This window comes from Syngnathus typhle, linkage group LG11, assembly GCF_033458585.1.
Source record: "Syngnathus typhle isolate RoL2023-S1 ecotype Sweden linkage group LG11, RoL_Styp_1.0, whole genome shotgun sequence".
NCBI classification, from domain to species: Eukaryota; Metazoa; Chordata; class Actinopteri; order Syngnathiformes; family Syngnathidae; genus Syngnathus; species Syngnathus typhle.
In genome coordinates, this window is record NC_083748.1 from 8,111,343 (window position 1) to 8,136,782 (window position 25,440).

At 42.6% G+C, this 25,440-nt stretch overlaps 4 protein-coding genes across 9 annotated transcripts; 1 reads left to right on the forward strand and 3 right to left on the reverse strand.

Moving 5' to 3' along the window:
- Nucleotides 1-45: 45 nt before the first annotated feature.
- Nucleotides 46-6,731, reverse strand: dnajc14 (DnaJ (Hsp40) homolog, subfamily C, member 14). Of its 2 annotated transcripts, none has more exons than XM_061290772.1 (7): nucleotides 6,584-6,731; nucleotides 4,084-5,458; nucleotides 3,862-3,968; nucleotides 3,059-3,178; nucleotides 2,815-2,975; nucleotides 2,627-2,729; nucleotides 46-2,472 (listed from the first exon to the last, which is right to left on the reverse strand). In XM_061290772.1, exons 2-7 carry the CDS (start codon nucleotides 5,269-5,271, stop codon nucleotides 2,175-2,177), a joined length of 1,977 nt encoding a protein of 658 aa, XP_061146756.1. In that variant the 5' UTR covers nucleotides 5,272-5,458; nucleotides 6,584-6,731; the 3' UTR covers nucleotides 46-2,174. The 2 variants fall into 2 exon arrangements, with proteins under 2 accessions (XP_061146756.1, XP_061146757.1); XM_061290773.1 differs by having other exon boundaries at nucleotides 6,505-6,635.
- A 661-nt stretch (nucleotides 6,732-7,392) lies between these two features.
- nab2 (NGFI-A binding protein 2 (EGR1 binding protein 2)) lies at nucleotides 7,393-12,330 on the forward strand. Its single transcript, XM_061290428.1, has 8 exons — nucleotides 7,393-7,610; nucleotides 7,761-7,817; nucleotides 8,362-9,276; nucleotides 9,343-9,476; nucleotides 9,711-9,762; nucleotides 9,874-9,988; nucleotides 10,085-10,273; nucleotides 11,929-12,330. Exons 3-8 carry the CDS (start codon nucleotides 8,368-8,370, stop codon nucleotides 12,024-12,026), a joined length of 1,497 nt encoding a protein of 498 aa, XP_061146412.1. The 5' UTR covers nucleotides 7,393-7,610; nucleotides 7,761-7,817; nucleotides 8,362-8,367; the 3' UTR covers nucleotides 12,027-12,330.
- On the reverse strand, nucleotides 12,159-15,181 carry zgc:113184 (uncharacterized protein LOC553745 homolog). 5 transcript variants are annotated; one of them, XM_061290432.1, is made up of 5 exons: nucleotides 14,991-15,181; nucleotides 14,594-14,719; nucleotides 14,233-14,516; nucleotides 14,082-14,133; nucleotides 12,159-12,828 (listed from the first exon to the last, which is right to left on the reverse strand). In XM_061290432.1, exons 2-5 carry the CDS (start codon nucleotides 14,703-14,705, stop codon nucleotides 12,728-12,730), a joined length of 549 nt encoding a protein of 182 aa, XP_061146416.1. In that variant the 5' UTR covers nucleotides 14,706-14,719; nucleotides 14,991-15,181; the 3' UTR covers nucleotides 12,159-12,727. The 5 variants fall into 5 exon arrangements, with proteins under 5 accessions (XP_061146416.1, XP_061146415.1, XP_061146417.1 ...); XM_061290431.1 differs by having other exon boundaries at nucleotides 13,935-14,133; nucleotides 14,991-15,180; XM_061290433.1 differs by lacking the exon at nucleotides 12,159-12,828 and adding an exon at nucleotides 13,192-13,429 and having other exon boundaries at nucleotides 14,991-15,180.
- A 3,968-nt stretch (nucleotides 15,182-19,149) lies between these two features.
- On the reverse strand, nucleotides 19,150-25,413 carry LOC133161802 (nuclear receptor subfamily 4 group A member 1-like). The gene is made up of 7 exons (XM_061290427.1): nucleotides 24,401-25,413; nucleotides 22,206-22,993; nucleotides 21,735-21,864; nucleotides 21,317-21,480; nucleotides 20,943-21,145; nucleotides 20,671-20,849; nucleotides 19,150-20,587 (listed from the first exon to the last, which is right to left on the reverse strand). Exons 2-7 carry the CDS (start codon nucleotides 22,989-22,991, stop codon nucleotides 20,325-20,327), a joined length of 1,725 nt encoding a protein of 574 aa, XP_061146411.1. The 5' UTR covers nucleotides 22,992-22,993; nucleotides 24,401-25,413; the 3' UTR covers nucleotides 19,150-20,324.
- Between the last annotated feature and the right edge of the window lie 27 nt (nucleotides 25,414-25,440).

Sequence of the window (25,440 nt, forward strand, 5' to 3'; positions counted from 1 at the left end):
TGTCACTTTGTTGTGGATCTATGCATATAAAGCAAGTCAAACATGTTGGATTTAGGAAATTATCTTTACTTTGAAAACCAGAGAAAGCAGGGGAAACTTACCCAAGAGTGATATTTTAAAATGGTCTGCCAGCCAGGGAACAAAAGCCCCTGATGATTGTCAGATAAAATTGTTTACAATATTTCTGCATATTCTGTAAAAAAACCATTAAAAGAAAAAAAAAATTGTTGACTCTGCTGTTGTCTTCTTGAACTTTCAAGCGGCACCCAGTATGTCCATCAGTGTACATTTTCATGCTGAGGTGAATGTGTGACAAGTCAACAAATGCAAATTTTCACTGTCAACGTTCATGGCAATTAGAAAACCAAAGCCTAAATAAGGACGGCAGACCACAAATTGCACATCATTGGAAAAATAAACCAAAGGCAAACAAAACATGAAAAAAATCATGCTACTTTATCAGCAAAATGTAAATCAGTTCTTTTCAGTTATAGAGCCACTGCTGAGGAGTAATCTCATTCCAAGCATTCCAAGCCTTTGTGGTTCTGGCATGGCTCACCTGATCATACACCACAAATGCATAAAAGAAGGGCGATGTGACACAGGGAGAGGAACATGGCAGCATCCTGCGTCAACACTGAAATTCTTATTCGGGGAAAATATATATATATATATATCGCAACCACTCCAACCCAGAGGCATCACAATGCAGCGAACTTCAGGCTTCTGTGCAACCGCACACGAACAGCGACGTCACAGGCCCCAACACAAAAGGTACAAAACTGACCCCCCCCAAAAAATACAAATGTCAAATTCTGCTTGCTCGAGCAACATTTACACAGTTGGTGTAAAGAGCCGAGTTTTCCTGAAGTTATTTGAAGTGATTAGGAATGCAAGCAGCAGAAAGTAGAGTGAACCCTTTATGTTGTTCGATGAAGACATGAAATTTCTCTTGCGTGCTTATTTTTCTTATGTTTACAGTAATTTCGAAATCTTTAGAGTGATCGTTTAAAACATTTCACATCAGAGGTTAACTTAAACTTTGGTAGACAAACTGAGACTTAGATTGTGGAGATACCACATGGTCTTAAAAAAGCTGGGGAGGAAACAGTGATTTGATAAAAGAAATGTCTAATAGCACTGATGAGCAACAGAGGGCAATGTAGGCCACTCATCAGGCCATTCCCGTTGAGAATTTTGGAAATCACAATGGAGCACAAATATGAATGGGACTAATAATTGGAAAAGTTTCACTGCCTAATGTGTTAACGTGTATACAGTCATGGAAAAATTATTTGGTATTCTTCAATTTCTTCATTTTAATGTCTTGATGCCACGACAGGTGTATCATGTGACTAACAGAAAGACAATGTGGAATGGTGACTTTTGGTTATCAAAAAAAAAAGGCTCTAGAATTACTCTTAATTAGCTACTTTCAATGTCATTATATTTGTCGCCCCCCCAAATGTGTACCTGAACATTTAGGCCTTTAAATACAAATAAAACCGAGGAAGAAAGAGCGGTCTAACATTTTGTCCATAATTGGAGGTTCCAAGCTATTATTTGTTTCCCCCATATCCAAATTGTATATCACCAAAGCATCACTGGTAACTCATTCCTTGTCGTGTTTAACATACAGTATGCTGATACTAAATTGGGACTATTGCTCATTGGGCTTTTCCATGTCTTAAAGACAAAAATTTGCAACGTTCAAAAGACAAAAACATTTTTTAAATGTAACTGCTAGCATGGAGAATCTCTGCAATATCATGTAAGACAGTTGCGCTGATGCTGAAATGGCTATTGTCAAATTGATTACATTGAGCCACGGCTGGTGCCACCATGGCTTGCAAAGATTTCGTTTCCAAAGTAAGTGAATGACTGGGAGTGGCAAAAAGCAAGGGAAGAAACGGTGCAATGCGAGTTGGTAGGAAAGAATGGCAAAGCTACAGTCAGCGTGAAGATGAAGCCAAGGTGAAATGAGAGCTACCGCACCGCCACCACCACCACCACCGGCATCTCTTGAACCTTCCAACATGTTCAATGGAGACTACAGCCTTTCCAAGCAACCTCAATCTCCTCCAGCTGGGATGTCAGCAAGACCCAAAGCGGCCTGTGCTGAATGTCTCCCTGGGTTGTTTTTTTTCCCGTAGCTGTCTTCATCTCAGCAGACTTCACCTCTGGAAGGGCTTGCGAACTTTCTTCTTCCTCCTAGGCGGAGGTTTGCCGCCCTCCGCCGTCGATTCGCCGGGCTCGGGCCGCGGGCCCCCCGGCATGAAGAAACCCGTCTGGCCCGGGGGAGGAGAGAACGGGGGTGAGCCGGCGCCGGGTGGGGGATGGTGAGGTGGACCTGAGGGGAAGAAGCCCCCATTGGCTGGCATGTCACTGGGGGCCGCTCCCTTGAAGATGCGGTTGAAGAAGTCCTGTAAATCTGCCGGGTTGGCCGGCCCTGGACAGTGCTCTGTGTGTGACCTTCAAGGGAAAAGGGAAGATGGAGGTGAATAAGGAGTATCAAATGTGTCTGCAGGGAGGAGTAACGTAATTGCAAATTTCACCCCTATCTTATACTCGAAATTTAAAAGTCGTCCTCTCCCCATACACGCCCACAAGCAGCAATACACGACACCTGTTTCTGGCGGCATTGCTGTTGTTCTTGGACCCAAAGGAGATGTGATAGGGCACGCGGTGTGTGTCTGGAGAGATGACTATCCTCTGGCAACCGGCCCACTCTGAAACGTGACACAATAACATCAGATGACAGATTTTTTCTTTTTTTTATCGACATCTTTGTTGCTTTGAATGAAGAGAAGTTACCTGTAATATCATAGACTTTGCCATCCATGCAGGCAAAATAGGTGATACGTAGGCCCAACATGCTGGACTCGGCCCAAAGGTCGCCTTCGTCGGCGCTATGGCGACGACTGCATTCGGCACAGAAGCGGGCCTCGGCTGGTTCTCGATCCATCTCGAAGCGCCTGCGGTGACAAGGACGAATCTGCGTTTTGTCATTCTCTTCTACGCAGGAGCAAATCTTATTCTGCTGTGCGGGAATACATACTTGTGCTTGCCTTCACATTTGGTACACATCATGGTGTTCATGGCTTCCTTCAGGTCGTCCTGCAGCTTGGTGAGGAACTCGTTCATGGACTTGGAGAGCTCGGTTGCCGCCATTCGCTTCCTGTGACGGGACAGAGCAGATTGCTGAGGGATGGCGACATAGGCAAATTTCATTGATCGGCAAGACTTAGAGAAGTGATTCAAGGTCGGCCCGCTGCGCTAAAGAATTTAAATACATCACATCTGCTGCTGTGAAGGAGCTGCACGGTTACAATGTAGCTTTCCGCCACTAGGTGGTGACAAGGCACGTGTACACACCCTCTTATGATGAGGTCTGTGATCAAAATTAACAATCAATATTAATCTCATGCTAAAGGGGAGTCAGCAGACATGTCGCCATTTTTAGCGCCCTTCACAAGTTCTGCCTTTTTACTTTGCTTTTTAGCAGAAGCCTGAAGGTTTTCTGCTAACAGGGACCACTATTTGGTACTGCTGGTAATTTCCTCCACCCTGACTAATGCCCCAGTTCCAGCTAAAGTAAAAACAGCCTCAAGCAGAAGCGTAAATCACAAAGGACTCTTATCTTTAGTTGGGTGCTTGCTGTACCTTACGCAGCTAGCCACCACAGGCTGATTAGCTATGGCGTTAACTCTTGAGACTGCCTTTTTCTCTCTCTTTCTGAACTTTTTTTTTTTTTTTTTTTTATGTACAGCATGTGTTTTGATGTCTACCAGCATCCTTGAATGAATCATTTGTTTTGAGAAATTGTATTGCAGACTCTGTTGTCATGTTACTACTACTCACAGTTCATACTCCCTTCGTGTTTCTGGGTTACTGACAATATCCCAGGCAGCCCGCAGTACTTTGAACGCCTCACCAGCTCGTGGGTGTTTGTTCTTGTCTGGATGGACCTAAAAGAGATGAGATGGGGAAAAAAACTATTTGTGTGTAGACAATTTATTAGTCATCCATTCATCAAAGACAATCCATAGAAGCATTTGATGTGGGTTTTTTTAGCCGGCATACCTGGACAGCCAGCTGCCTGTAGGCCTTCTTCAGCTCGGCTTCAGTCGCGTGGACCTCCACGCCAAGCACCGTGAAGGGATCAAGCTCGTCTTCTGGGACCCCAGCCAAGGCCAGCAGTCTTTCCAGCTCCTGGCCCGGCGGGCCTCTCCCGGCTCGACCCGGTGATTCGAAGCCGGAAGTGTTCACGTGGCCGTCCCTCTTGAAGCACTTTCTTATCCTTTCCACAAAAAGCACCACCCTCTTCAAAAAACGTGAATCCTGGAAAGCTGTCCAATACCGTTTCCCCCTCTCTCCACCAAGCCGGACCAAGACACTTTTCACTCGCTGGGACGCGAGCACAATCAAAGCATAAAGAAGTCTGAAAGTCGATAAGGCAGCTTGTTTAGTCCACTTGAGTGAGCGACCAACTTTATCGGCCACATCCGCGCCTGCGCACTTTGTCCATCTTAAAATCCTACTAGCGTCGGCCTTCATTCCCGGTATGTCCGTCATCTTTCCAATGAGTCGCTGCCCCAAGCGGTAAAGTTTCAACCCTCCGGTCTCCACGCCAACGCCGCAATTGTGAGTTAAGGTGACGATAATTTCGATCATCATATGGACACAGGAGATACACCAGACACTGAGAGACTCCGACAACATTTCTTTCAAAGCAAACACGAGTTGTTTGCCTGAACGCCTGCGGCCGCGGTTCAGCGGATGATGATGATGGTTGCGCCTGCGGGCCTGCTTGTGCCTGCCGCCGCCCGACACGAAAGCTCCTTTTTGAAAGGTAAAGCCACTTTGATCGGAAACGGAACCTCCGCTCCTCAGTTTGCACCTCTTTCCTGATCCAAAGCTCCTCCAACCCGACTCGCCGTTCATGTGCTGCTCCTTTGCGGATTCATCCTCCTCTTGATTTATGACCCGGGAGCTCACATGACCGTCAGCGCTTTCGTGGTCGTCGGAAACTTCCTCGGTTTCATCCCTGTCCTCCATGGAACCGCAGCATTCCACGTCACCGATTCCGGAGTCATGCGGGGTGGCGGGGTTTGGGGTGTCCTGAGCATTGGATGTGGCCTCGCGGTCTACTTCGGACACTCGAGTCTCCCACCGACTTGACTTATTCACTGAAGTGGGATCACCCTCTGTGAGCTCCTCATCCGAATCTGTAAAGGCATCCATCTCCCTCTCAGTTGCCACTCTCTCCATTTTCAAATCTCTTATTTTGTCGTGGTGAAAATAAATTCTTGTAGAAGATGATTTCCTAAAGCCATATTCTGCTGCAATATTCTCCCCAGACCCTCACCCCAATGTGAGACTGGGGGCTTCTTGGGTACACCATATCAGCAGCTGATTTGGGCTTTTAAACATTTGCCATTGTGCAGCAGGTAAGTATCTGAAATGAAACACAACAGGTTACAAGTACTGAACAAAAAGAACATGTTTGTGCACCATCCTAAATGGTGACACAACAAAAATCTAACAAACACAAATGTCTCTATATTTAGCACAAACAGGACATAAGCAGAAGTCTCACACAAGAACTGTACTTAATATTTTTCCGAAAAGAAACTGCCAGTGAGATTTGAAATAAGACCTCTTTCTAACATCGCTTACAGCATACAGAAAATTAATGAATTACAGTGGCTATTGTGTTGCAAGTGATGGAGTCCTAGCCCACCAGCTTGAACTTCAGACATGCTTTTTAATCATAAACTATTCCAGATCATTGATTTCATTCACCACACCATCATGAAAAAACTGAATGTCAATCTACCACTCAAGTCTACCTGAAAATGTCATATGGAAAGATTGCACTTTATGTACTAATATTCGTATATCATGACACTGCACTTCTAAAGACTTCCCCACAATGCACAGTCGATTAACATAAATAAAATTAAGATCACATTAATAAATTATACATTATATTCTTTCGCAACTTTACATATTTTAACTTCGAAATTAACAAAATGGTATGTCACCGTTCTTTAAGGTCTGCCTGCTAAATAAACAGAACCAACAGTATGACTACAAGCTAAAATAAAGTAGGATTGTGTTGCATAGCTTTACTGATAGAAATAAAACAAAACGAGATCAACAAAAACATTTTCAAGCTCACGTCAGCCAAGTGCTTTAGAGGCGGCTAATGTTAGCAGACGCCCAGAATGTTAGCCTTGGGAAACACCCTACCAAAAAAGGCAGGCGTGCAGGCTGACTAATTGAGTTAAAATTAGTCCCCGTTCGTGTCAGCTTTTTCGTTAAATGTCGAGAAAATGCGTCGACAAAACAGAAACAAAACTACAGATTGTCCTTTAAAGAGAAAACATATCACCGACGAGCTAAGTCTTCGCTAACGACGTGTGGTAACAGTTAGCTGATAAAAGCAGTTTGCCCTTCCTGTAGGAATAGCCCAAACAGTATTACACATCATTTGGGTACCGTGAAGATGCGTATCGAATTTTCACGTGCATTCAAAACTGCTTGTGTTGAATTTATATCGCTCGGATAAGTGTGTAACCTTGTTTATGTCAGACTGCCAGGTGCCCGTTGTGTTGTTTTTATGGTTCTCTTCTTCTTCTTCTTCTGCTTCTTCTTCTGTTCATTTTTAACTTCCTTCTCGTTTTTTTGCCGGACCCTTCCCGAGTCCACCAACACATTTGAGTACTACCGCCATCTATTGACCAGAAGTATCCAATGTACTTAAACAAGTGACGATAGCTAAATTTAACATTTGGAGTTTTTATGTTTTCCATTTATATTTACACACTTACTTATAACTAACTCTTATTTAGCCAACCGCAACACTATATAGACAGACAGACAGACGGACGGACGGACGGACGGACGGACGGACGGACGGACGGACGGACGGACGGACGGACGGACAGACAGACAGACAGACAGACAGACAGACAGACAGACAGACAGACAGACAGACAGACAGACAGACAGACAGACAGACAGACAGACAGACAGACCGTTTTTAATTATTATTTTAAAATGCAATTCAAAAGAATTCATAAAAATTCTGGACCATACTCTTAATTTTTGAGGGCGTAGGGTACTTATTGTGAACACAGTTCTGGTGAAAGACCTAATAATAAGTCTGCCTGATAAAGCACCCTGCAAACTAAGAATGCATGCACAATTTAAAAAACTAAAGACAAAAACTAACAATATACATTGTCTCTTGTATGATCTTTACTCGGGTCTTCAAACTTCTCTTAATAGTTCCATGCTCCAGAGAACACATCTTGAAGACGCAGAGGGTTAACACCGAGCCCCCCACCACCATCACCACCACCCACCCACATCTCCAATTTGAAAGCCGCCTCTCTACCGGGAGAGGAAGGCTCTTTTTCGGTCAGATGGCGCGTTGCAGTCCGCCCCCGTCATTCTCCAGCCCACACAGACACACAGCGAGAGAAAGAGAGGCAGCCAGCGACCAATACGGTGCGCCGGAGGAGGATTTCTGCCAGTGATTTCAGACGAGCCACAGTAGGCTGAGGGGATTTACTACGCCAACCTGACGCTATTGCTTCAAGGTAAAAAAGGCTGCATTTGAAACGTGGACGTACAGGCAGTGCATTTTTTTTAGCAGTATTGCAATATATTTAATGGCCTATGACTGTATTGAATACTTGTTTTGACTCAATGAAACAATGACCGAAGATTTTTTTCCCCCATATGTACAGAGACATCTGTTGTTTAAGAGACTTCTCCGCAGCCTCACTCATCTTCCTGACCTGAAGGTAAGAACAGTGACGAGTTGTAACACTTTCTTAAGAAAATGACTGATAATCAGTTGTGGGAAGTTTGAAAAAAAAAAAAAGTACATAGTTACTATATACTTACATGTAAATCTGTCACGTCTTGACTATTTTTTTCTGATGAGTTCAAGCTTTTACTCCCTCCATTTCAAAAATGGATATTATTTTTCTTCTTATTCTGTCAAATAGGCATGTTACTTTTTTCAACCTCTTCATGTGTGAAGACGTAAGCTTTTATTTGGCCGAGCTACTGAAATCTTGGAAAATAAAAAGATGCCACAACGGTGACAGATTTGGAGAAGCGAAATATTCCACATCATGGCTTTATTTATGAGAATTGTTTGCTGTTGTAATTGGTGGGGACTGTGTTTTTTGTGCCATCTTTTATAATGACTTCTGGGAATTCACCTCTGTTGAAGATTTCAGTAGAATGAGTCAAAAGTTGACATTAACATGTTTCAGTGTCTCATGAGGATTTCAAACTTTTAGTCGGTCGGTCTCATTTGTGCTCGTCTTTTGTGTGCAGCGTGCCATGTCTCTGCCACGCACTCTTGGGGAGCTGCAGCTCTATCGGGTGCTGCAAAGGGCCAACCTGCTGGCCTACTACGAAACTTTCATCCAGCAGGGCGGCGACGACGTGCAGCAACTCTGCGAGGCGGCCGAGGACGAGTTCCTGGAGATCATGGCCCTGGTCGGCATGGCTACCAAGCCGCTGCATGTGCGTCGGCTGCAGAAGGCCCTCCGAGACTGGGCGGCCAATCCGGCCCTTTTTAGCCAGCCCGTTTCCAGCCTTCCTTCCCTTGGGGGGATCCCGCTCTTTAAAGTGGACAGCACGGGTCCCAGCGGATCAGCGGGTGGACCGAGGAAGTCTTTGAGCAACGGGCAGCCGGGGTCACCGTGCGAGCGGGAGGATCGGGCGTGTCTTACGCCCATGCACAGTGGGAGCCCCCGGAGCCCATGCTCTCAGGCGTCCCCCCAGCCACCAGACTCACATTACCGAGAAAAACTGTCCCCCATGGACCCGCACTGGCTCAGCCCAGAGCCTGATGGCAACGGCACCTTACCCTCTGCACCGGGAATGGAAGAGGATTCGCCCAGTCCGCCGCATCTACCCATAGGCCACCCCGGTCCCTCAACATCTCCAAGCTCATCTTCTGGCCCCGCCCCTTTGTCTGCCTGGCCCGGAGGACAACTAGACAGTGAGACGAGCCGCGCCGTGGCGGAAAGTGTGGAGAGACTCCTCAGGACTCTGCCCCGCTCCGACGCAACGGAAGTGAAGAGTCTGCTGAGGATAAACAAGAAGATTGCCAAAACCGTGGGACACATCTTTAACATGGGCTCCCAGGACGCGAAGAAGGAAGAGGAGATCCGCAAGTACAGCCTCATCTATGGACGCTTCGACTCCAAGCGGAGAGAGGGCAAACTACTCACGCAGCACGAGGTAAAACAAACTATCCTCTCGTCACTTGACTGCGTCATACTCACTCATCTTTCTTCTCCCCTCAAGTTGATCATCAACGAGGCGGCAGCCCAGTTTTGTATGCGTGACAACGCCCTTTTACTCAGGAGGGTGGAACTCTTCTCTTTGGCTCGGCAGGTGGCGAGAAAATGTGCCTACACCTCCACTCTCAAGCATGCAAGGTAAGTGTCTTGCAGTTTTAATATATTTCCGAATCTCGGCTCAGGCCTTTATGTTCGGAGTTTGCACGTACAATACATGGTAGGTTCATTGAACACGCTGCTATGAATTGTCGATACCCTAATTAGGACAAGCATTTTCATTATAAAATAGATGAATACATTACAAAGTGTCAATAAAACTGATCTTTATGGAAAGTAAAATATTGATTATGAATGTTGATTATTTCACTTCAGGTCTAATGTGGAGGAGAACTGTGCGCCATCACACAAAAGAGCAAGACTCGAAGTGAGTTGACAAATCCTTCTTATGGGAGTGCTTGCGATTATAACGTCTCTGTATATCAACAGAAATAAAAAACAAGTAGTTCAGAATAACAAACTGTCTCTTTACTTCAAGGTGACTGCACCCGAGAGCACGTCGTCACTCCTCGGAGCAGACAGCGCCGAGGCCTCGCACCAGAGGGCCGATGATGACAGCTTGTCTGCAGAAAGTCCCGACAGCATGTCACATGGTAAACACTCCAAGAAGTTATTCCGACTACTCCAGATGTCACCGTTGCTTCTAAAACTCTATGAACGGCATTCTCTTGCTGTCTGTGCCCTCTCAGATATAATGAGCTCGCAATGCAACAAGTCGCCATCGCCGTGTCCCGTCACCGACAGCTCCAACCCGCCCACCTGGAGTCGCCATCTCATGCAACAAACGCTCATGGATGAAGGGCTGCGATTGGCTCGCATGGTGTCACATGATAGAGCCACCAAGGTCAAATTGGGGTCAGATGGAACTCCCCCCACAGGTGACTTTTCAGATATTAACTTATCATTGTGTGTTTGATTTGATCTTATCTTATAATAAATGAATATTTTTGCAATGATTGCCCTTCTCTTTGCAAGTTATAAAAAAATAACATTGACACCAAAACCTATTTGGTGTGCATTCATAGCTTCCTAGTTAGCTTAACTAGCAAAACACCACAAATAAAATTGAATCTAGACAGACAAAACTGACGTTATGAGGATGAATTCAAGTAAACATGAAAGGCTCTTCCTGGTATCACGCTGCCTTATGAGGAAGAAGTGATGTGTCCAAGTTAGTTGTGATAGGCAGAGCGTGGAAAAAGAATTCCGGCCAAGACATGAGTGGGCGTGGATGGAGAGCAAAAGAGGGAGGGAGGTGGTATAGGAAGTACTCTGTGGGCGACAGCATAAGACCCCCCCACACACACACACACACACCAGCAGCAGCTAGCACTGCCACCTCAGCGGCAACTGACGTCAGAGTGCGTTGGCTGCGTGGGCAGAGGGGCGGGAAGGATGGGTTGTGGGGGCGATGGAGTGGGATGTAATTGAGGGGCGTTGCACTGACTCACCGAGCGACAGTGCACCAAAATAACACCTGTGGGCTGCAAAATGGCACAGTCTTTTTTATTCCTCTTCTCCTGCAACCAAAAGGACTGCGGAAATAACAACAACAAAAAGAAGTGACATGCGTTTCATCTCTGACGTCAAACTGCCTCACTTCTTGTCTTGTGCTTGCCTAAGTTCATTTCACTACCCCTGAATATGTTTTCTCATAACTCTTCAGATTTTGTGAGTCACGTTAGTCGGAATAACTTGCTGTTATGGTTCAGTATCAAATGTTACTTTTATCGCTAGCAAAATTGTACGTATGCACAAGTGTATACCCAAGTTTAAATATGTAATTTATTGACTTTACATTTTTCTTCAATTCCGAGATGTTCATGATGTGATGACTTCACTTTATGTGGGGGTGTTTCTTGTTGAATTCCCCAAACTATTATTCAAAGAGTTTAGAACACACCACTTCGTGGCAGTGACTAATATTTGCCCTTTAGAATACTGCAGCAGATCAGAGCCCAAGGAGTGTATTAGAACGCACTTTTCTGTAATTGTTTAAACTTCCATTTATGGACTAAACAAGTGTTTGCCTGCAGCGTGTTGGTCATGAGTAACTCTCAGATAGTAGGAATTATTTTTGCAGAGATTTCCTGTCGTGCTGCTGCAAATGAAACGAGAGCATGAATATAAAATGCATGGCCAGCAGCAAAGGTGAATAAAAGTCAAACACAACCGTCAGTCTCAATTTATTTGTATTGGGGGGAAAAAAAGACAATGAAATTAGAAAAATATGTCAACACTTTTAAACTATTAACTTTTTTTTTTCCCAAGTAGCATTTTAATATTCTTAAATGGTATGTTTGCAATAAAAATGTCGGTCTGGTTATGTTAGTGTTTTTCACAAGCAGCAGACACAGCAGAGGCTTTAGCGTAAATGCTAACAACATGAAAGGTGTCCTAACTGGTCCACATATATTTGAGACCCCTAAATTTTTTTAATTGTGAGTCTCCATAAAGATGACAGGAATGTTATTTTCGTTAGAACAATCCTAAGGAAAAATGTTTTTATTTTCTCCATTTCCTGTCTCCATAGAACATGCCAATAAAGTTCCTCCACGGAGCCCGATCACAGCGTGCCGAAGCATCAGCCCAAATGTCATCAAAGACAGTGTCAATCACAGAGCAAAGTAAAGTTTATGAATATTTAAAAAAAACGTAAAGGACTCAGGATACTACAGACATGAAGAGCATCCAATGACGATAATATCATCATCATTATCAGTGAACTGTATGGACCTGTCATTTTGTAAATAAAAGCATCCCTTCTGCATATGGAATCATTCAGTTTATTATGAATAATCTTGTGTGTTAATGGTGCCTTGATTTGAAATACCCCAACACACAAGGGGGCACTACAACTTTGGAAATGAACCCCCTTTTTAAAATGATTTTAATTTGTGAAGTTTTATTGACATTTTCAAGAATGTACAGTGTAGAGCAATTGCAATCATTGTTTTTTTATTGTGAATTGAACAATAATTTGCCAATTATTATTTTCAGAAACAAATAACTTTATATTTATTTAAAATTGCATTAACTTAGTCTTATCTCTGTTGTCACTTGAAAAAAACAACAACTCAAAACTACAGTAGCAGCATGTTCGGCTCTGAAACATAAATATTTTGCTTTTATCGACACATCCACTCCAGGCTGTGCATTCGTTCCACCTGCTCGTCTCTTAAGCATTAGTGACACTTAGTAATTTGCCAACAGATTAGTTACTTAGTTCCAAATTTCAAAAAGTTATTTTATTCCCGAAGGACCGTGTGCTGTATTGCAACGCACACATACTTGTATGTTTGTGTCGTGTGTAAGAGGCTGGAGGACCTGCGTCAAGCAGCCAACGACACTCCAGCTGTCATCTTGTTTGTTTTGTTGACGTTCTTCTGTGACTCACGATGATGCCACTGATACTCCCTTACTTGAAAAAATCCTTACAAGAAACATTGAAACGTATGCGTCATACAAATTGTTGCCATATATACAATTTTAACAGTCGTATCTGCCATACAAATTGGATGAATTAATTTTCCATCAATTTACTTAATTTGAATCATTCTTATTTTCATTCGAGAGGCTAACATGCTAGACTGCCGCATTTTAAGGTATTGAAAGGAATCGCTTATATTTGCCATGACCCAAGTCATCTGTGACCACACCCCGAGCGGCGCAGCTCCCCCTCTTGTAGATTCGACAACCTGCACTCTTCTGCGAAATAATCAACAGAACGCCTCCACGCAGGCTTACGCCACGCAGGATTTACACCGTTCATGAAAATAGCGGCCAAAGTCTTAACTTTGAAGATAATGCAAATGAATGTATTTTAATACAAGACAATTATATCCACACAAGCTTCAATTATTTTCCACAGTGATTATGGAAGAATGACGGGGATTGAAGGCAGAGGAAGACAGTGTCATCAATCAGCTGTCACCAGTGCTAATTAACGCCTTCATTCTCGGAGGCTATTCTTAGCTTCGGTGTTCCCTCCTCAGCAACACAGCACTGAGCAGCTGACAGATAACCAGTGAAAGCTGGATTGCAAACACACACAGTGACAATCTGTTATTGTTTTTTTTCCATTCCAATAACCCAGAGAGGCTCATTACTCTTTGAAACTTATGTAACATCTAAATCTCGAGGCACGCTGTGAAATCTGATCCATTAAGTGAAATTATCCATCATCAAGTGTGCTGTGGTTAATAATCCCATTTCACTTAATTGGTCCAGAATTCCAAAATCTGTTTATGCAAGTCATGCATGAATAACTATAAAATATATTTAAGTTCCTCTACATGGCTAACCTGTTTATGCCTCCAGCCAACAGTTGCAATATGCATAAAACAGCAGTGGGTGACAGTATCACTCTGCAAACACCTTCCTGTTAACTATTGTGTAGATAGCACCTATACATTTGTCCTGCCTAACCATTATGTCAACAGTTTGAATTTACCTTTAAAGATTCACTACTGCCATGTTTTGCATAAATCATGGATGTTTTAAGAGTTGAATGAGGATTTATGAAGAGAAATATCTAACTTCATGTCCTTGGCGATGGTAACTAGGTGACGTGGTTGTGGAGATGTTGCAGGAACTCCCCCCTGGTGGTTGTGTGATCCGGAAAAACGGCCTGGCAGAATTCACACACGAGAGATTGAAGCGCCACGTCTGACATCAGAAATCTACCTGGAATACTCGGGACGTCAAAGTCGAGGAACTGACGGTCTGAAAGAGACATCTGAGAAAATGCAGCACATTTTTACAAGGAAATTGAGAAAGGACATGTTGGTGCAAAAAAAAAAAAAAAAAGTGACGTCTCCTGACGTGGTTAATTTACCCTCTTGGAGTCCGGATGGCTCCCGCCTCCACTGGGAGGATCACTGGAAAACTTATTTATTAAAGGGTCCTGTCCTAATGACATCTTTTGTTGTGCTTTGCCATCAGGTGCCGTCATGCTGAGTCTGGACATATCTTCAGCCAGGATACGAGATGTGCCCTCATTTTGTGGGAACGCATACATATCAGACTGCGCTGCAGGCTTGTGTGCACTTATTGGGTTTCCCTGGAAATGCGCTACGACTTCCTGGATACGCTCGACGGTTAAGTCTCCATTAGGAGCACCTGCAGACAAGCACTTTTACTGAGTCATCATGACGGTTCCACTTCATGGGACCAAATTGTGGAATGTTTTCTTTCACCTTTGGTCATCTGTAGGGTTGTCATGAGACGGTGCAATAGAGCTGCCTGCCTAAGACAAAGAGATCTCAGACGAAGAAACTCCCGGTAAAGGTCTCTGTATGCTGCCTCCATCTCACCTCAGCAGTCTGCAGATGTGGAATAATGATCATAATTTAAGATATGATCATAATTTAACAAATGAGCTGCACGGGCAAGAATACAATACTGACTAAACATAGGATTAAAGTTACATTTGAAAAACGTTAATTTTAAGATTAATAGCCCAGAACATCTTGTACTCATACACAGACTGCCTCGCATAGTCTCATGATCAGTACTTCAAATATTAGCTACACCAGCGGGTCAAATATTTAAGTAGTACATTCCGCTGAGTGCAAACAGTAAACATTTACTAACCTGTCACACGTTGAACTGCCGCAGCTCCAAGCGATCCCTTCTATAGCTGCAATACAACCAACCTCATTTTAAGAAAGCCGAAAAACATTTGTGATATGAATTGTAAGCATTGTGGCCCTTGCTTCATGCTACGACTGTCAAGCAAAAGGGAAGTGGTTAAAGGGGAATAAGGAAGTGAAAAGTTTTCGTTGAAAGAGGACATCATCAGTTTAATAAGAATGCGGAAAATATTTGTACAACGTCATAGCAAGCGTCATGATCTGTTATGTGACACAACATCAGAATAGTCACAGCACAAATAAAAGGGTGTGTTTTTCTATTCTGAATTTGTCGTGTATCATTTGTTCATTCAAAATGTTAGATTCAAGGGAAATATTTCTCAGTACTGGCCGCCATTTTATGCATGATAATGCAGAACAGAGTCTGTGTTCTGCTTTTTTTTTTCACCTTTGTGCATCATTTCCCTGTTATACAGAAGAGAAGTGACTGAAGAACCAATTGTGCGTATAAGGAAGACCGGAAAACTTTGCCTCAGAGAGCCCTTTGTTAGACGAGATTCTCAAGAGCATCGTCCTACACCCACGTATACTAAAATTGCTCTACAGTGGAACAGATTGATTCTATTTACATTCATTTCAATGGGAAACGTTTTTTTCCAAGTGTGAACAAATTCCAAACATGTTTCTTTTGGTCAGACTGCTAACTAATTTAAGGTGCTGTTGGTCACATGATGTCCAGTAGATGGATGTGAGTCAGTCCTTTATTAATACGAATGGATGGAAGTGCTGCTTGAGACTGATATTGGTTTAAAAATAAACGTTTAATGCGATGGAATTTGATGGGTGGCAGACTTACTTTCTCTGATATCCATCCGCCCACTGAGTTTGCTGCCAGCACCTTGTGATCCCAGTCTTGCCAGTCCACTTATGTAACACTCTGTTTAAGGAACTCGGGGAGCCTCCCTTAATCACATCGTTACAAAATGGCTTCAGTGCGGATGGATGTTGTCTTTTGTAGAACACATAAAAGAAAAATTGGTGTGGAGAATTTTAAGACTGTACATTATTTAAAAGTTACAGTTAATTTGTAAATAAATCTGAAAAAAATTCAAAACTTCAATCACCAAATTGATTTTTGTTGTTGTTGAACTGAACTTGAAATACTGTTTCAAATGTTATTATTGCCAATTTTAACTCCTGGAACAGATTACTGTATTTTCCGTTGTTTCTGTTGCAGTGAATATGTCCACACTCATTGTCGTTTACTCATCCGGAAAGTACACATGACCAACAAGTCAAGTTTCAAGTTTTATTTTAAGTATTTTTTTTAATTTATGTCTTTGCCAGACACCTTCTATAAATATATTATCTTTTGATTGCATGTGTAACATCATCATATGTGTCGGGTTACTGACCTGTACAAAATACCATACATGGTAATACAAATAAAGTTATGCACTATACAAAACGGTGCACTAAATACGTATCAGGATAACTGAACTCGAGTCTGATAGCTGTGAAGGCAGTGGAGTTGCAAGAACTCCACACTTACAACTCCAAGTAACATAAGACCAAGGAGCACAGATGCCGGTGAACAAACTGGTGCGAATGTATAATTCAAATTCATATCGCCGCTAGTATGGGAGACTTTTGACCCAAAATATTTGCACCACTATTTTTAACAGCTGCTCTTGTTTCCAAGGACTTGTTCAACACGTCGTCGCTTCCAACACCATTCGAGAAGAAGGAAAAAGAATACACGGCTGCGAAGAGATATTTAAATGGGCACTTAAAATGCTTTACATCCATTCTAGGGGAGCGTCTAAATTTGGGATTTATGCTTGTGTGTCTTTTATCCCTCAGACGACAATTGTGTGTGCTGTTTGGTACACTATGTGTTTGTTCTGACCTTGAACCCCTCCTTCCACCCTTGTATTGAACTTGATCCTTGTGTTGGGGCTCTCTGAAGTGTGCGCGTATGTATTAGTGCTGGTGAGGGGGCTTTGCTGTGAATAACTTCTAGGCCAGGAACTGTCATCCGCCAGTGCAACACAATCTGTCCTGTCAATCTCATTTTATAATTGTAACATTCTCATGTTTTTTGGCTGAGCAGAGAGAAGTTTCCAACATAGTGAGAAGCGCAGATAAACCCAGTGATATCCCTTTTTATCTTTTTTTTTTTTAATCTTGTCTCAAGCCTCCATGGTATTACAATCTGAAAAAGCTTCTTTTTAAAAAAACAAAAAAAGACAGCAGGCATCTTGTGGCATATACAAAGCAACAATATAACATAGCAGCAGCCCTTACGTTTACACCAAAGACAAGAGCCATTTAATTGGCGAGGTGCAAACAGATCCCTAGCAGCAACCTATCCTCTACTTAAAAATGATAATTCACTTAGAAGTTAATACATGGGGGAAGGTAAAGAGCTTTAGCTGGCGATGCAGGCCCGGCTGAGCTCGTCGCACAGGGGTGGCATGGCCGGTGACGTCTGCCAAGTCGTTTATCAGCAGACTCTCTCGGTGGGAGAGGCCAGATCAAATTACAGATGTTTCTATGGGCTCAACAATGGCCAGCTATAAATAAACTCACGGAGGGTTTTCCACACTCATTAACACACCCACGCTTCAAACTGGTGAGCGCATAGCCTATGTACAAATACATAGGTGTATAAATCTATATGGTGTGGTCATTAAAAGTTCAGCAAAACATGCAAGCTTGATTGTAGGTTTGACAGAAGTAGGAATGAAAAAGGAATTATTCAATTCAATGCCGAGATGTCCCCACGGAATACAAAGCAGATTCCCTGAAGTTATTTGCAGCTCAGTCCATCAATAAATGACAGGTGCAACATACACACAAACAAAGCTATTAGCTTTCTTCCCACTGCGACTATATTGACAGTCTCTTCCATGTTAATTCATGGGATTTGCTTTGCTGTCATTTGAGATGAATCTAAGGATAATGTTTATCTAGAGAGGCTGTAGTGATGACAAAAGCGTTTTATATTTAAGATGATGTAAATACAAATTGTTTCTTAGTATTCCTGTCCTTTCTCTTGTTTGTGGATCCTAAATGTGCTTTGTGGAAATCTGCTTAGCAACAAGTGACATGAAAAAAGCAATCAGACCTACAATACTGAATTTTGATATGGATTATGTCATGAATTGCTCCATGTGCTTTAATGGGATTAAAGCAAACTATGCAATCATTGAGTAACATGAAAATGTAAGATTCATCCAAGTGAAATATAACTTAAAATTTGTTGTCATCATAATTTTAATTTTACATCCTGCCACTGTGTGAGATATATGGATGATAAAATAACACAAGCCTTATTGAAACATGGGGAACCAGCAATCCTTCACATGTAGAGTCAAGAAATATAGATATGATATGTATATATACATATATACGTGTATATATATATATATAGTATATATATCACTATGACAGGCAGGTCACATAAACAAGTCACGTACACACATGTATTGGGTGTGAACATAATTCCAGCCCACCAATGCTGAGTGTTTTATGTCAGAGCAGAGATCTTAAATTCAGAGGCAGGGAACAAATACAGATGACATGGGTAAGGAAAAAAAAACTAATGTGTGTATGTGTGTGTTGGTCTTTGAAGAGAGCAATATGGGCAGTCCAATCCTCAAGAGAATGAGTTTGGTATGAAAGACATTGCCCTCAGCTCAAATCTGAAGTGGCAAACTTTCAACGACCAATATTCAAGTCACCAATTGATGACTGAGGGTTCGCTTTGGTTTGATAAAGAAGAGAAGAACACTCAGTGCAACCTATTTTTCATGTCTACGCTGTTTCCACTCAGTCTGCCAGAAGCAAAGCTCAGACGACCATATGGCAGCGTACCGTGGGATCAAGTGTCGCGTGGCTGGGAACAGCAACACAGTTTCTTCTTCTGTTTAACAAATACATTTAAAAAACGACAACTGATTTCACAGAGTTAAGCCTGACGACATCCGCCGACACACATAACACGATGAAAATTAGAAACACAAATGTTCGTAAATATTTCTTCTGACAAAATGCTTGAAGTTATGTCAGGTTTCTTAAAGCGACTGTAATTTCAAGAACACGTGCAAGTGATCGATATGATCACGAGAATCAATTCAAATAAAAACACTCGGTAACACATTTTCAGAATTTATTATAAAATCTACTCCGTCTGAATACTTTTGCATCATGAAAATCACTTTTCTCTGTGAATGTAGAAGCAAGTGTATTGTATCGGCTTGAGCATTATTTATAAAGATCTCAGCTGTCCACAGTTTTCTCCCAACATCTCGGGACATTTTTCAAGGTATTTGCATGGTCAAATAATAAGAAAGGACCACATAACAGAATGGTGTGAAAGACATTAATCAGACACAAACATGCAGATAAGCATTGATTTGAGCAGTTTCAGGAGCAACGATTTCAAAAAAAAAAAAAGAAATATTTGACCATGCATGATCCTCACATTCAAATTGTAAGTCTTTTGAATCACGCACAAATTCATTTGTGAACCACAACACTGTAAAGCACCCCTCCTTACTTTCATATACTTGAGGCACTTTTTTTGTCAAAAGCTTTTATAGTGATGGCTAAATTCAAATTTGTCATCGTAGGAATGACACTGACATTGGGTCACATCAGCTTATGGGAAGGAGTTAAGGAGTTCTTGCAAAGGCACTTTTTTCCCCCTCACGACTCATTGCGTGTAGACTTTTAAAAGATGTTAGAAACAGCAACAAGAAAGTAATGACCAAACATTTTCTTTCATTTAAGGCTATAAGGATTGTTACTGTTTTCTCAAAAGAGGTGAAAGAACATTTCTGCAACCATTGTTCTGTGTCTCTCTTGATTCTGTAACAGGTTAATCTGGTTGTGTTTCTTTTTTGAGTGGAACCAACAGATCAAGAAACCTCTTGAGCAAATTCTGTCTTGGCTTTTAGCTACCATCACTGACACTGCAATGCTAACATTGTTTTGAGTTGCATAGCATGGCAACATTTACGCATATAGCACAGCAATAAAGTCTTTTTATATGCACACAAAATATATGAGCACTCATATCAGTTCAGCTCTCTTCGTACTACCCAAACACAGCCATGAAGACGTCTCACACCGGACATTGTTTCTCCAGAGTGCTTGGTTGCTATATTACACCATTACGGTTCCAAAAAGATTCTGCATGCATCTTTAAAGCTCGCTGCTCTAGATAAGGTCCCATATATTAGTTGACAGGTAAAGTGCTTTTTAGCACCAGCAAAAGAACAAAAATCATATAAGGTGCGTTCCCATCTCCTTAGGAGTTCATTTGGATTCAGAATGGGAGGATATCCATAAAGATTTTCTCCACAATAGGTGGAGGGGGGACAAGGTTCTCCAGTTTTAGGTAGAAGATGCGCTGCAGGCCCTGTGTGCAAAGAGTCCTGAGATCCGGGAGCTTACCCAGAAGCCGAGAGAGATAACCGGGTTGGGTTCGGCTCACTTCCGATCGGTTTCCACTCACGTGCGCCCTTAAAGATGAGATGAGGTTGGTCTGGAAGTCTTCAACACGTTTGGGTTCTTTGAGGCCGTGCCGATCTAAGAGTCAAAGACGTCACGGCATGAGAAACACCATTCTGGCATATAAGCAATGAGTGTGAAAAGGAAAGAAACGGCCGAACCGGTGATGATGACGAGGGCGGAAAGGCACGCAAACAGAGAGACGTCTAAGTTCATTCGGTGAAGGCTCTGGGAGAAATCCATGATGGAGTCGATCCAGTCCCCAAAACTACGAACGCACTGCAGTCGGTGGAGGACCACGCCGTTACAGAAGATCAGTTTGTGCTTTTCTGGATTGGATCTGGAAAATTGAAAATCATTGGAATGAAACTGATTCATTCTCCAGCTCAAGTAATAATACAAAAAGCTACATTGGTTCTTAAATGCAGCCAACCTGTATGCCAGGCGTAGGATGAACAACTCAACAAAGGCAGACTCAAGAAGTAGCTGCTGGTCCTCTGTGCAAAAGTCAGAGAATGCCGGGATGGTTGCAGCCCAGGTTTTTATGACCTCCAATGAGCCGGTTAGTAGGTCATAGAACTGCTGGATGTCACCAGCATCCTCCTTCTCCGATACCTTGTCCACGGTTTCCTGGTACTGAGGAGCAAGAGGAGGCTAATGTACCATTTCATAAAATTAAATAAAATTAAATAAAATTAAATAAAATTGAATAAAAAAATACATAAATAAATAAATAAATTCAATTTTATGAAATGGCCCTGCATGCAAAATAGCAACCAGAAAGAGCGGCAAAACATGAGCACTTACTTTGGAGTAGTCAAGCTTGCCGATACTCGGGTTGGAATCTAAATGTGCACGTACAAGCAAGGAAATGATGTTGACACTGGGGGTGGTGGAGGAAGCCTCGGCTACCGTCTTGGGCTTGGATGGCAGACGCCCTCGGCGACCTTTCAGGCTGTCTGTCCGGACAACTAGAGACATAAAGGATGAGAGGAAGACTTCAAGCGCGTGCATGTGTCCTTCACACGGCTGCACTAGACACTTGGAAAAAAAAACAGCTGCTAGAGTATATCCATTTCTTTCTGCAGCTGGCATTGTAAATCTCATCTAACATGTGTCTTTCATTCCAAGCTTTGGTTTCACAAGATTGTCATTACAAACCATGGTTTGGCCATCATCATGCGTTAGTCAGTGAAAACTCCAAGCGAGGATGACGTTACGTTACCTTCTTTAACCATTCCCACTGTAAGGCATTTTTGGAAACGGCAGAACTGACAGCGGTTCCTCCTCCTCTTGTCCACTGGGCAGTCTTTGTTAGCCAAGCAAACATATTTTGCATTTTTCTGCACAGTTCGCTGTCAGGGAAAAAAAGAAAAAAAAAAGTATAAATAACTACGGATGGATTGTTTATCATGCTAAGATTACAGGAAAAATAGTAGCCTTTTATTGGGCAAGGAACCATATTTAGTCACCTCGGACTATTCAGAACGGACTGGGAGATGAATTGTGTCAATCAGTCAATAAAAATGTATGGAGAATTTCTATTTTTTATTTTATTTATTTTTTTATTGTTTTTTTATTTTATTAGTATATATTTTTTTATTATGGTTTTAGTTTTCGCTTCCCTTTTAGCAGTTTCGAAGGTGTTTACGTATAATCGAATATAAAAACAATCTATTATCTTCCTTCCACTCACTTTGAAGAAACCTTTGCAGCCTTCACAAGTACGGACTCCGTAGTGCTGACAGGATGCATTGTCTCCACACACGGCACAGCGGCCCTCGCTCAGAGCCGGGTTGTGGATTTTGGCAGAGCCCTCCACGAGCCTGGCGCCGTGCTCTATAGACATGACGGGGCAAAGGAGCGAAGACACTTGTTGCTGAGAAGACATGAAAAAAGCCTCGTCCTGACCGAATGGAGCATCCTGGTGGGGCACCACGGGAGAGTGCTGCTCCGGTGCGGGGCTGAAGGGGAAAAACTGTTTATCAGCTTGAGGTGCTGAGTTGTAGGTGCTAAAAGTGGAATCCCATAGAGGTGCACAGAGTGTCTGAAAGCCCGTTGCTGGGGGGGAAGCGGCAGGATAGCCTGGACTGCCGTAGTAGTCAGAGCCGCAGGACGACAGAGTCTCATCGATGCAACTGAGTGTAAATGAGCCTGGGTAACAGCCATACACTTGGAGGTCATCCAGTTTATAGGCTTGGTTCTGCATTTGGCAGTCCAAACTTCCAGCGACTGAACTCTGGCCGAACGATAGTGTAGACGTGGAAGCCGAGGCGGGAATCTTGCAGGAAAAAGCATCAAACTCCCCTACGTAGCCGCTTCCCACTAAGGTATTGATGCTGGGTAACAACGACGTGGACAGCTGCTCCTTCTGGCTACCGATGTCCATCGCCAACTTGGCGCCCGGGTCAGGGTTTAAGAGGTCAGAGCCAAAGTGGGTGTCATGGGTCAGGGATACGTGCTGTGTTTGTACACAGGGCATCGCTGGGGCACACAATGACATCAGTTAGCACTCGAACAAAACTCAAGTGTAAGACAAGTCTGGTGTGGTCGTGCTTTGAAAAAGTTGCATATGCAAAACTGCCGCACAAGCATCTTAGTTACGTCGGAGGAGTTCGGCCCGAAATCACTCAAACGCAGGTCAGTGCCTGCATACGTTGATATGTGAGGTGTCAGTGTAGCTATAAGTGACTTACACTTCTTAAATAGCAAATATGATCAAATTACCTTTAATCTCATGTTAGTAGTCATAAATAATGTTATTTGTCCATGTCATGACGTTGATCATGATTTTCACATTTAGAGACAATAATGTAACAAGGTAGGAAATGGATAAATATCAACATGAAAATGTTTTTTTCTATTTGCATTTTCATATGATCAGTTCTACAACATCCCTAGGAAATTACAATGTCCCCAGTACGGATTATACACAGTGGATGGTATTGGTGTAGTCGTAATGACAACAAATATAAGTATGACCCCAAACTCTCGCACTTAAAGGCTGTGTGTTGCTTTTATGTCAGAATATTAACAGCAGCAAACTTCATTTAATACTCGTACCCAATTGTTACTTAAGACATTTCTTGAACAGTTGGTTCAACAAATGTGACACTCGAGCCTGGAAAAGATTATTTCTGCTTCCATTATTTCCTATGGGAAAATTTTGTTTTGAAACCAGATCCCGCTTTGTTTGTCCGTAGAGGCCACTAGGTTTTCCTTATAGTCAGTAATCCTAACCCGCCTACTGTTTCCTTTATTCCCCCCTTGAATGCCTTATTTCCCATTATGCCCTCTTGGCTTCAAGGCATCTCAGCCTTCTTTAGAAAGGGTAGACGTTGGCCCGGCGGAGCCGTCAGATGCTGTCAGATATTGTGTTACTGGCTGGTCATGTTCTTAAGAACTCTTTGAGTGGAGGGCAACCCTCTTTCACAGGGACTAAACCAGGGGGTGCTGCAGATTGTATTACAGGAAGGGCCCAATGCCATCTGAAGTGGGAAAGGTGGCAAAGCCTGGTTATGCATGTACTTGCACAGGTGTGTGTTTGGGGATCGATTCGGGACATGGTGAGGACAGTATAGGAGAGTCATGTGGTTTGAAGGTTAAACCGTGGCTTTTGCAATTTAGATTTGGGCTTAGACTCACTTTACAGGGAACTTTGTGAAAAAGGCTTCCCTAAACTCTGCAAACACATACTGCATAATCAATAGCCTCATTCCATTTGAGAAAAAGACAAATTTACTTCAAATCGTACTTCATCTACATGAGGACAAAGATGTTTGTTTTTTTTGGAGGGGATTCTTTTTTTTATAGTCATGTATCATCTTTTGGTATAAATTAATAATATGACGCAAACAGCACTATTACAAGTGATATATATCAAACACTGACCTGATTCACGTAAATATCCAAATTCTGATGTTGGTCATGTATTCCAAAGATCAACTTTACAGGCCCCGCTGATGCACACGCCCACTCACACAAGCGCGCGCGCGCACACTCACGCACACACGCATCAGTTCAGATCCACGCGGGACGCTCCATGTGCTGCTTGTTTTATCACGCTGGGGAGACTACAAGGCGGGACCGTGCCTAAAACGGTGGTAGGAGAGGAGGGCTAGTTTCCGGTTCACAGCCAATCATGTGGCAATCGCCACAGACGTCATATGAGTGACGCATTCACGGGATTCCACTGACGCAAACGCCCATGCTCCTCGCGGTCTAAATATAAAGCACTAACTTGCTGCTCACGTGGGACTATTAATGGACGTCAGTAAAAATAGAGCTGTTTGCAAGAAGATAAGACTTTTTATGTCAGACATTTCCCACACGCAGAAAAACAAACAAACACTTGATTGCACTAAGTGATATACTCCCCAATTAAAGAGATGCTTAATTGTATTGTCGTACACTGTCATTATTTGAATAGTTGCATAATGGCCGGCACTGCCACAGCTGTAAATGCCCGTTTGTCAGCAACAATTGAAGCATGAGTGAATGTCATAACTTATCATTCCCAAGCAGTTAATACAAAGTGCATTTGAACCCTCTCAGGGGATGCCAGGGTGCGATCCATTTTCTCTTTAGAGTGCGAGTGATTGTTCAGTGTGAGAAGAAATTATTTTGCTAATGAACTTATACATATGAAGATCAGTGTGTAATGTTTCTCTAATCATGCAAGTCGATTTTAATCATACATTTATATTCCCCGATATTTAATGACATCAAGTCTAATTGATCAGACACCAATGTTTGAGGAGAACGCATTGTTTTCTATAGTTTGACAAACATGTATGCTCCCATTTAAAACGTCTGCTCCTATAGTTAGGCTCTTCTAATTTTTTAAACCTCCCACGTAAAGTTCCACTTTTCCCTCTCATTTACTTTGGATTAATCCTCCTCCATGCTTCTTTTCCTCACTAACTCTGGAT

Excerpts from the sequence above, each read along its gene's own strand:
- dnajc14 (XM_061290772.1), bottom strand. The coding sequence starts at position 5,271 with ATGGAGAGAGTGGCAACTGAGAGGGAGATGGATGCCTTTACAGATTCG. Across the intron at positions 3,969-4,083 it reads ACAGGCAGCTGGCTGTCCAG|GTCCATCCAGACAAGAACAA; the intron begins GTATGCCGGCTA and ends CATCTCTTTTAG. Across the intron at positions 2,976-3,058 it reads AAATGTGAAGGCAAGCACAA|GCGCTTCGAGATGGATCGAG; the intron begins GTATGTATTCCC and ends TTGTCACCGCAG.
- nab2 (XM_061290428.1), top strand. The coding sequence starts at position 8,368 with ATGTCTCTGCCACGCACTCTTGGGGAGCTGCAGCTCTATCGGGTGCTG. Across the intron at positions 9,477-9,710 it reads TCCACTCTCAAGCATGCAAG|GTCTAATGTGGAGGAGAACT; the intron begins GTAAGTGTCTTG and ends ATTTCACTTCAG. Across the intron at positions 9,763-9,873 it reads ACAAAAGAGCAAGACTCGAA|GTGACTGCACCCGAGAGCAC; the intron begins GTGAGTTGACAA and ends CTTTACTTCAAG.
- zgc:113184 (XM_061290431.1), bottom strand. The coding sequence starts at position 14,705 with ATGGAGGCAGCATACAGAGACCTTTACCGGGAGTTTCTTCGTCTGAGA. Across the intron at positions 14,517-14,593 it reads AACCCTACAGATGACCAAAG|GTGCTCCTAATGGAGACTTA; the intron begins GTGAAAGAAAAC and ends GCTTGTCTGCAG. Across the intron at positions 14,134-14,232 it reads GCCATCCGGACTCCAAGAGG|ATGTCTCTTTCAGACCGTCA; the intron begins GTAAATTAACCA and ends GCATTTTCTCAG.
- LOC133161802 (XM_061290427.1), bottom strand. The coding sequence starts at position 22,991 with ATGCCCTGTGTACAAACACAGCACGTATCCCTGACCCATGACACCCAC. Across the intron at positions 21,481-21,734 it reads AGTGGGAATGGTTAAAGAAG|TTGTCCGGACAGACAGCCTG; the intron begins GTAACGTAACGT and ends TTATGTCTCTAG. Across the intron at positions 21,146-21,316 it reads GCAAGCTTGACTACTCCAAA|TACCAGGAAACCGTGGACAA; the intron begins GTAAGTGCTCAT and ends CTTGCTCCTCAG.